This window comes from Eucalyptus grandis, chromosome 5 (genome assembly GCF_016545825.1).
Source record: "Eucalyptus grandis isolate ANBG69807.140 chromosome 5, ASM1654582v1, whole genome shotgun sequence".
Classification (NCBI taxonomy): domain Eukaryota; kingdom Viridiplantae; phylum Streptophyta; class Magnoliopsida; order Myrtales; family Myrtaceae; genus Eucalyptus; species Eucalyptus grandis.
In genome coordinates, this window is record NC_052616.1 from 3,388,480 (window position 1) to 3,399,726 (window position 11,247).

Genomic DNA, 11,247 nt, shown 5'->3' on the forward strand with positions numbered 1-11,247 from the left:
GGCAAAAATTTAGGTGTCAACAGCTGCCCCTCTTTGAAGGTGAGCTCGCAGAGGTTGCATTCAAAGACAATATGATACCTAAATTTTGACCATGAACATGCACTGAATGACTTTTTTTTTTTTTTTTTTTTTTGAAAATGTATTCCATTTTGAAATGCAATTTATATGATGTATGAAAATGCTAATGCAAATGATAAAGGAACTTACCTGGAATAACTTACCTTCGGGGAGGGTAGAGTAGCTCGAGATAGTTTGTGTTACATGTCCAGGACCCGTACCATTCTACGGTCGCCTAGAATAGTAACATGACTTTACAAAGAGACTGCTTTCCGAGGACCCGTACCATTCTACGGTCGCCTAAACGGGGAAAAATTTTGAGACATCCAGATCCAATCTGAGATGTCAAGAATTTGGGAACTTAACCAATAGACATTCAATGTTAGGTGAGATGAATATTGGATTAAGAGGGTTCGAAATACCTAGATCCAGACTAAGGTATAACGAGAAAGATCAGAAAGCATTCATATCCATAATGAAATGCTTAATGAACAATTTCGAGACATCCAGATCCAGACTGAGATGTCAAAAAATTTAGGACTTAACCAATAAACACTCAATGTTAGGTGAGATGAATATTGGATTAAGAGGATTCGAAACACCTAAATCCAAACTAAGGTATAACGAAAAAGATCGAAAAACATTCACATCCAAAATGAAATGTTTAACGAAGAGTTTTGAGACATTTATCAAGAATTTGGGAATACCTAGGACAAACCTGAGATATTCGTGAAGGTCACCTACCTTTTGGTAGAAAGAAGTTTTGGAACATCGAGGATGTACTTCGAATATTCATGGAGGTTTCTCACCTCGAGGCTTCTGAAAGGCGACATAAATGTCAGGAGCTCTTGGGTCTTCAAGGAAACATTACCCTTCAGACATTATTAGAGCAAAAATACATGCATTCGCCAAAGTAGTAAGCAATTCAGCACACTCCAAAATCCACTGAAGCTTTTATCCATTCCATCAAGATTTATGCATGATGGTCTTGCCATATTTGCACCACCAAATTTCCACTGGGGAGAATCATCGTTTAGGACAATTTTCACTCATGACATGGATTTTCAAGAATACCAAATGAGAGACTTTCAGTCAGAAAGGACTTTCACTCACTCTCATTAAGAAGGCTATTTTGTCCCGACCATTAATGTGGGATCACAGGAATTACTCAATCTTACTTTCATCATGTCAATAAGGGTTCGAGTATTCTCGCAAACGGTACGACCTTGTCAATCGAGAGGTCTTTATCGACCGTAATGGAGGCTCGGTCAATGGCTCAACAAAGAGGGACTCTTCGAGTCAAGGCTAATGAAAGAACAATACTTCGCAATCACCTTCGGGTTTACAAGTCAAGGAACCCGCGGAATGAGATAGAAATGGTCATGCTCGCACTTCTTCGAGCAATGCTTTTAAGCATATGAATTCCCACGTTAATTTTGATGCCCTAATCTGAAGAGACTTTGTAAGGGACATAACGTAGATTGAGTTCATGGGTTGAGAAGTGAATGAATCATTAGGCTCAACATGTGTATAGGGGGATGAGAATTGGTGATCATCTTGGCATTGTCACTGGTCTTCTTCTTCACCATTGGGATTTTCCTCATAGGTACTACAAAAATTTTGCATCTAAGTTCTTTGAGTACCACTCTATTGGGAATATACCCTTTTACAATTGATAATCATTTGTCTTGACTCTTCCTTTCATTTTCTATGGGCATTGGCCTTGCTTTTACCAGGTACACTGCTCTTTTTTTTTTTTCATGCTCCTTTTGTTGTTTTTTTTTTAATAACCACGTAATGCTTTAACATTTGGGTTCTTGAGGAGTTTTCATTTTTTGTCGGCACTCGGCTGCTTGAACATTTGCCTTTTGCCTTGCTCCAGTGTGGGGGATGATCACCAGTTGGGTTTAAATGAAATGAATTTACAGGCTCAAGGGGCTACGCAATGGATAAAGTGTGTAGGATAGAGAAAGAACTGCTCTTCATCATCCTAAGGCACTTGAATTATCGTATGAATTCAATGTAATAGCAATACCTGAAGATTGATGCAAGTGAGAGCAAAATATTCCTATCAAATTCCTCACCTCATGATGTCGTCTTACCTCCCCGACTTGCCCCAATGTGGGGTGGTTCTTGACAAGGGTAATTTAAAAATTATTCACGTGTGTGGGCTCAAAAGGGTTTAAACAATGGATGATTACGTAGTGTTTGGGATAGAGAATGAACCGCCTCTCATCATTTCGATCATCGTACCTTTCGCGAGATAACTCTTTACCTTAGAAACATGGAATTTCCTACACTCATCTCACCAGTACATGAACAAGGGACTGTGTATAGGATAAGGCCTGCCTTTCATCATCCTGACATGTCTCATTTAGCATGTTCAATTCATTCCACATCATTCATTAACTTGATCGATGGTGACAATCCTCAATGGAATTGGTAATTAAACAGGTAAAACTATCATGCAAAATTCTCCTTTGAAAGGTCACAAGTACTTCATGAACTCATCGGCTTTGAACACAAAGAGTTTACAGCTCAAAAAGAAAGAAAAGGATTGGTAAAAAAAAATTGTTTTGTTTTTGTTTTTGTTTTTTTGTTTTGTTTTTTTTTTTTTTTTTTTTTTTTTTTGCGGCAAACTTGTTGCCATTTCCAGGGATCGAACCCTGGTCGCTCTCGGACCTTTTCATTCTCGTGCCACTGTGCCAAGGCGCGGTGGTGTCCTCGAGGCATTTCCTTTTTATTTAATTGAACCGACACTAGGTCAACACGTCTGATATACCGAATCAAATGAATTCAATATGTGTATGGAACAGGGCCTACTTCTCATCTCATTCAATCCATTCCCACACAATTCAATGAAGAAATGAGTACCTTCAATTCACAACAAATTCTTTCAAGGGTAATACTTCTTCACAAAGATCGAGTTAACAGGATTAGAAAACTCACGACCATCCATTTCTGTAAGGATTAAGGCACCTCCAGGGAGTACCCTCTTCACCATATACGGTCCGTTATAATTTGGAGCAAATTTGCCTCCAGGATCAGGAAAAATCGGCAACACCTTTCTTAGAACTAGATCATTCACTTTGAAGTGTCTCGGCCGTACCTTCTGATTGAAAGACTTGGCTACTCTTTGTTGATACGCCTGACCATGGCAAAGAGCTTTTAACCTTTTCTCATCAATCAAGTTCAACTACTCGAACCTTTGTTGTGTCCATTCTGCCTCGGACAATTCCACTTGGGATAAGACTCTCAAAGAGGGGATTTCTACTTCCACAAGCAAGACTGCCTCCATGCCATAAACTAAGGAGAAAGGGGTTGCCCCGGTAGATGTTCGGATCGATGTCCGATACGCCATTAGAGCAAAGGGTAACCTGTCATGCCAATCTCGATAATTCTCGGCTGTCTTAGCCAGGATCTTCTTGATGTTCTTATTAGCTGCCTCAACAGCTCCATTCATTTGTGGGCGGTAAGGGGATGAATTCAAATGCCTGATTTTGAACTCACCTGAACAACTCATCAACGAACTTGTTATTCAGGTTTGTCCCATTGTCAGTGACAATTGCTTCAGGGACACCATAACGGGTGATTATGTCACGCCTAATAAATTTCACCACGTTTCGAGCTGTGACATTAACATATGATGCGGCTTCAATCCACTTTGAAAAATAATCTATTGCCACCAATATGAATCGGTGCCCATTTGAAGCTTTGGGATTTATTGGGCCAATTACATCAATCCCCCACATTGAGAAAGGCCATGGCTCGATAGCTGGTGCAACTCCGTTGGAGGAACATTTATTTTATCTCCATGAATTTGGCAACGATGGCAACTTCTGACATGCTGTATGCAGTCACTTTCCAATGCAAGCCAATAGTAACTTAGTCTCATGATCTTCTTGGCTAACATGTGCCCATTCATGTGTGGGCCGCAAACTCCTTCATGCACTTCTTGCATGATTTGGGTAGCTTCTGCTTCATCTACGCATCTCAATAAAACTGAATCATAAGATCTCTTGTATAAGTTCTTACCACTGACGAAGAACTTTGAGGCCATCTTCATTATGTACTTTCTATCGGCTGTAGTGCTCCCTTCAGGAAATTCCTGCTTTTGGATATAGTTCATGATGTCACAATACCATGGCTTCTTATCAGGCTCTTCATTCACGGCCATGCAATAAGAAGGTTTGGCTAGAACCTCAATTTTCAAAGGTTCAACTTCCAAACCATCAGTAACTTGCAACATAGATGACAACGTTGCCAAGGCATCGGCGAACTGATTATGAGATCTAGCCAAGTAGTCAAATGAGATTTCATCGAACTCCTTCACCAACTCTTCGAGATACTTATGATACGGCAGTAATTTGGCATCCCTAGTCTTCCATTCACCTACAATCTGGAGTATGATCAGTGCAGAATCTCCATATACTTTCAATTTGGCCACTCCCACTTCAATTGCGGCCTGAAGTCCGAGAATACAAGCTTCGTATTAAGCTATATTGTTAGTGCATGGGAATATTAATTTCGCGGCTACTGGGAAGTGTTGTCCGTCTGGGGATATTAATATCGCCCCAGCATACAGTAACCGGACAAGTTCACGGCTCCATCAAAGAACATAGACCATGCATCTTCACTTATGGCCAAAATACGATCATCCAAAGGACAATCATCATCATTCAAGTTTCTAGGATTCTCAGCCAATATATCAGCAATTACTCGGCCTTTAACTGATTTTTGTGGCATGAATTGTACGTCGAATTCGAAATCAAGACCCGCCATTTGGCTAGCTTACCCACCAAAGCTGGTTGATTAAATAAATACTTGATGGGATCGTTCTCGCCACGAGAAACGTTTGGTAATGCAAGGTGTACTGTCGCAGTCTAGGCAATACCCATACTAGCGCAGCACAAGTTTTTTCAGCATCAGAATATTTTAGCTCCGAGACAGTGAACTTTTTACTGAGGTAATAGATGGCCCGTTCCTTCTTATTCACGGGGCTTTTCTGAGCTAACATCGCACCGAGTGACTCACTATGGATTGTGAGGTACAAAATCAAAGGATGCCCCGATATTGGTGGGACAAGAACTGGCGGATTCATCAAATATTGCTTCAGCTTATCGAACGCCTCTCGACATTCATCATTCCACTCAACTTGTATATTTTTCCTCAAGAGTTTGAAGAATGGCTTAGCAGTCTCAGAGAGTTGGGAAATGAATCGTGCAATGTAATTCAGTCTCCCTAGGAGACTCCGGACCTCCTTCACTGTTGACGGAGGCTGCAACTCACATATTGCCTTGGCTTTAGACGGATCAATTTCGATCCCTTTACTACTCACAATGAACCCAAGTAATTTACCCGACGCTGCCCCGAACACGCACTTGGCAGGGTTTAAACGGAGCTTGAATTCACGGAGCCGGTCGAATAACTTCCTGAGGGTTTCAACATGACTTTTCCCAGGTCGGGTTTTTGCAATCATATCGTCGACATATACCTCGATTTCTTCATGCATCATGTCATGGAACAAAGTAACCATGGCTCGCTGGTAAGTTGCCCCTGCATTTTTGAGTCCGAAGGGCATGACCTTATAATGAAAGGTTCCCCACGGGGTGATAAATGCTGTCTTCTCTTTGTCTTCCTCCTTCATTCTTATCTGGTTGTAGCCAAAAAAGCCATCCATGAAAGAGAATAATTCAAATCCGGCAGTATTATCCACGAGAACATCGATATGTGGCAATGGGAAGTCATCCTTTGGGCTGGCCTTGTTCAAATCCCGATAATCAACACACACTCGGACTCGACCGTCTTTCTTCATGATCGGTACTATGTTGGCTACCCATTCAGGGTATTGCGAGACTTCGATGAATCCCACTTTGAGGAGTTTCATTACTTCCTCTTCTATCTTCTTCGAGAGCTGGTTTAGTCCTCCGAAGCTTCGCTTCTTAGGGCGCATGTCCGGATTGGTGGGCAAACAAAGTGTTCCACAATTGACGGATCTAAACTGGCATATCAGCATACGTCCAGTGCAAAGATATCTTGATATTCTTTCAACAACCGAGTCAGGTGCTCGGCCTCATCTTTGGGAAGATTTGCCCCAATCTTTATTTCTTTAGGATCCTCGTCATCACTCAAATTGATGGTGACGGTTTGCTCTGAGGTGAGAACTTTGGGTTTTTCATGGTGCTCCCAACTTTGTTGTACTTCAATGGAGTCACCATTTGGATCATCAGGGTCATCATCGTCATCACACATGGCATTGGATTGGACCATTTTCACCTCCTTGCCTGTCATAAGGCTGATCCTGAGACATAAAGTGGATAGTTCAGAAAGACAAACAGGGCTAAACAGCATGGATTTCTTATCTATTTTTCGAATTTTTTCGATTTTTTTTTTCAAATTATTTTTTTTTAAAAGTTGGCAAAACATTTTGGAAAAGCTTTTTGTCACGAGGAAGCATGATGAAGCGGGCCTCAGAATTCTCCTTGGATTTTTCTTTTCTTTCATCGGTTGGATATCATCAACGGGCTGGTTTGGTATACCCCATCATGCCCTCAAAATAAAACTTGTAATTATAATTGAAATTCATCAACCAAATTACATTTATTGGATTGAAAAGTATTGCAATCAAAGTGAAATGAAACCCTAACAATCAAACCCTAGCAAACATTCACTCCTGACAAACGACATGCAGAATACGATAAGCAAACCCTAGAAAACATCAAATCCTAAAAGCGATAAGATTCCCACGCAGGGGAGTGCAGAAAAGTAAATGTGTTACTCTTGTGGGCTAGCACCCGTTTCCTCCGATGCTTCTTCGTCAATGGCACCTATAAGGAGATCATCGAATAGGGTTGTGATCCATTCCATCCCATTATCTGGATCCTCTGTCTTTGAAGTTGTCGGGTCATCCATGCTTCTCCATCCATCGGGCATGATACCTCGGGTGGGGGTCATTCCTCCTTCATCATGCATCATTCTAGCAGGGCCGGGGAATGTCTCGCGGATATCGAGGAGTAATGAGTTTTTCCTCTCTTGTTCATGTCCTCTACCTTTTCCATGGTACCCTAATCCGGCTGAACGAGACCTTCGAGGGGCTTCAATAGGATTCCGGATACCCTGCTCTCTTTTACCAAGTCCACGGCCAGGAATAAAGCGATTTCCAACCATCACTCTTGCTACCATAATCGCTGCAGTTGACACATCGGGTGGGTGCTTTGTCGACCCTCGAGATGCATGAATAGTGGAGACAAGTTCGAACGATTGGTAACTTCACTCCTCCCTACGCTCCGGCTCAATATAGGGGATTGCCATCTCATGATAGATCCAATGATCCTCCTCGCCATGAACAATGACTAACTTTCCTTCGACAACAAATTTCACGCTTTGGTGGAGACTTGATGGCACAGCTCCTGCAGTATGAATCCAGGGACTGCCTAATAGGAAATTGAATGTAGGAATGTCCATCACCTCGGAAAAGGACGTTGAACATCACCGGTCCTATTTGCAGTTCAAGGTGGGTCTCCCCTATAACCTCCTTTCTCGTACCATCAAAAGCTCGGACGGAGGTCTTTGCAGCATTTATTTTTGAAGGGTCTATTTTAAGGCGGTGAAGAGTCGCCAATGGACAAATATTCAAGGCAGACCCATTATCAATGAGTACTCGAGCCACATGGGAAGCCTTGCACTTGACGGATATATATAACGCCTTAGTATGTCCCCTCCCCTCAAGAGGGAATTCTTCATCAGAAAAGGCTATTAAATCCTTAAGAAGAATTGACCCTACAAATTCCTCCAACCTGTTTACGTCGATCATCTCTAGTACATGAACTTCGCTTAGAACCTTCATTAGAGACTTTTGATGTGTAGGAGATGTTTGCAAAAGTTCGAGTAAAGAGATCTGAGCAGGCAATTTCCGCAACTGGTCGACCACGTTATACTCACTTGCTTTGATTATAGCCAGAAATTCTTTGGCCTCTTCGTCAGTAACTGGCTTTGCAGGTTGGGCATTAGCTTGAGCATAGGTCCGACCAGACCTGGTAATCAGGTCAACATCTAGCTCGTATGACCATGGGACTGCTTTATTATCCTTGTACTCATACAGCTGGGGCATTTCAATAATTATTTCTTCATCAGTTGAAGGCACTTCCACTATCAGTCCTTCATGGTCAGAGGCATCCTCAAGTGGGGGCATGTCCTCGATCAATGGATCTGGTTCACTCTTTTCGGCACTTAGCTTAGCAAATTCCTTCTCCCAATCAATGACGACTTCGGAGATAGTTGACACTATTCCAGCTTGGTCAGCATACACGATCATGCCAGCCTTAACCATTTCTTGAACCCTTTCCTTCATGGTAGGCAAAGGAGGATTCTCATCTGTCGGATAGTAACCAACTTTGACTAATCCCCTATAGATATCTTTGACAGACACCTTCAAGTTCATCTTTTTGCCAGCATTGAACTCAAAGATTGCATTCACGTTTCCCTGATGTTCCGATAATGGATTCTTCTGGACATTTAGTTGGGTGGTACGGAAAGAAAATGCCTTAGTATCCAACAAATTTTGGATCTTGTGCTTCAAAGTCAAACATTCATCAGTTGAATGGCCAACCTCTCCCATATGATACTCACATTTTTTGGAGGGATCATAGTTGGAGAATTTTTCAGCATTGGGTCGCTTTGGTTCATGGGAGATCAATCCCTTCTTTCAGAGTATGGGCAAGACCTGAGATAGAGGGCCAGGAAGAGGAGAGAACTGCCTTTTGGTGAATTGCCGCGGTGCAGGCACTTGGCCTCCATCTTGCTGATTTCCAGGGATACGAACCATCTGAGGCTTACTTGGGGCCGGTTGTGCATATGCAACATTGATTTCAGTGGCTGGTTCTTTATCTTTCTTCATGGTGAACCTTTTGCCTTGATGAGTCGGTTCATTGAACCATCCATCCCTTAGCCCCATCTCGATCTGTTCACCCACTGGGATAAGTTGGTTGAAGTTCTCAACGTATGTGCTAGCCATCCGGTTACGGAACTCATACGGGAGAGTCTTGACGAACAACTTCATCAACTCCTTGTTTGTAGGCTCAGGAGTGATTTGAGCTGCCAAGTTTCGCCATCTTACAGCATACTCCTTAAATGACTCACTTTTCTTCTTCTCCATCCGCTCAAGATCCTCTCGGGAAGGTGCAATGTCCATGTTGAACTTATACTGCTTTAGGAAAGCATCAGCCACATCATTCCAGGTGTCGAGAAGGTTTACATTTTTCATTATGTACCAGTTGAGTGCGGGCCCAGTCAAGCTTGCATGAAACGATTGGATCATGAGAGGCTCATTCTTGACGTATTGGGCCATGCGTACATGGTACATCTGCAAATGAGCTTTTGGGCAAGAAGTACCGTCGTATTTCTCGAACTCCGGCATCTTAAACTTCTTTGGCATGTTGACTTTCTCATAAACCGACAAGTCGAACGGGAGTGAATTCCGCGACTCTTGCAATTGTTTCAGTTTCTTTTCAAGTTTGGCGAAGCGTTCATCTTGCTCCGCCTTAGGGAGATTGTCAGGCTTAGCCTTTTCAGCTGTGACGAACAGTGGGTCATCCTCTAGTTCCGGCATGTCATCATCACCCATTTGGGCTTTGTTCGTCTGCTTTGGGACTACTATCTCGGGGAGAGCGGGTGCAAGAGTCTGATTCACTTGGAGGGATTGCATTTGATCCGTCATAAGTTGCATAGAGGTGAGCAACTGCTGGAGTTGATTTTCCACAGCGGTCATACGATCACGCATTTCGATTTGGTCGGCCATTTTTGCTCTTGATCGTGTAATGACGGGCGAACGTGGAGGGTCCGTTATCACCTAATTAAGAATAACAGAGGTAATATAAGAACCAAGGATAGGAAAATGGTCCATGACAATGATCTATTCGCCTCATTTATTCAAAACTCGTTAACATTTGAAATTAAGAACTGAAACCAAATTCCATTAAAAAAGGTTGAAATAAACATTCCCTAAACATTGGACTAAGAATTGAAAGCAAACCCCCTAAACTAAAAATTGAAATCAAACTTCCTAAACATTGAAACTAAGAGAACATCTCATTTTATATGCTTTCGGAAGCCCAATGCCTTGCGAAGCTTTTTATTTTCAGCTTCAGCTATTTCCACTTTCCGTTTAAGATGCTCAATCCGTGCTTACTGAGTAGGCTTCTCAGTCACATCAGGGACCACTGGACGCAAGGCGGCAGGAATCCGGTGTTGTTGGATATAGAATGTCGACGCATGGTGAGTTTCCTCCTCGCCTTTCAGTCTCTTGGGCACCAAAATCTTCTCTGGATGGCATTCATTCCATGCAGCGATGATCGTCTGAATCTCGTTGAAGTAGTCATAGTCCGTGCGAGTAAAACGGACTTGGAACAATTCCATCTTGAGAGGCGGAGGAACTTCTTGAAGAGCTCTGTATTGACGGGCCACCCTATATGGGTAATAAGTAGTACCAGAGAGACCCAGCAATGGGATTGGCTCATCATATTTATGAGAGAAACGAGCTTCCTCAACATGGAACCATTTAGCGTGCCATAAGAATGCTTCAGGATTAGCATTTTTCAGAAAATTGATCCAACATGAGTACTGTTTATTTGGGGAAAAACGCTCCAGGACCTCAAACTTTTGTATGGGATGCCTAAAATCATCAATATTAAATTGTTTCATAAGGTGCCCAAACCCTTTTATGTGGGAGAAAAACCATATTTGCAAAAGTTCAGGGAGGGCACGCATGGTCCTTTCTTCATTTTGTTTGAAACGGTTTAATGACAAAAATGTTTCAGCCAAAATCATATTGACATAATTTAACCTGTCACAAACTTGGTTAACCACCCATGAAATTGAGGGATTAATGGCATTTTTTCGATAAGGAAAAACAATTAGTCCAAAAATGCTAAAATAAAAATCCTGGCCTTTGAAATCATTGGCTGATTTGCATTGCATCAAGAACTTGTCTCTTGGTTATCTCTTCTTGAGTCATCTCACTAGCCTCAACAGCTTCTTTTCCCCTTTCTGAGACTGTTGTAGTTTTAGGAATTATTCATTTGTCTACTACATCCTGAGATAGCTAGTATGAGCACCTAGAGCGGGGGTGAATAGGTGTAAAAATAATTCTTCGTGATATAAGAACAATACTAAGCAGACAATAGAAAGGAAGTT

The 11,247-nt window shown here is 42.1% G+C and overlaps 1 protein-coding gene across 1 annotated transcript; it reads right to left on the reverse strand.

The window, feature by feature from the left end:
- Positions 1–7,326: 7,326 nt before the first annotated feature.
- LOC120293469 lies at positions 7,327–9,853 on the reverse strand. The gene is made up of 4 exons (XM_039312821.1): positions 9,311–9,853; positions 8,780–9,121; positions 7,525–8,629; positions 7,327–7,466 (listed from the first exon to the last, which is right to left on the reverse strand). Exons 1-4 carry the CDS (start codon positions 9,851–9,853, stop codon positions 7,327–7,329), a joined length of 2,130 nt encoding a protein of 709 aa, XP_039168755.1.
- Positions 9,854–11,247: the final 1,394 nt, after the last annotated feature.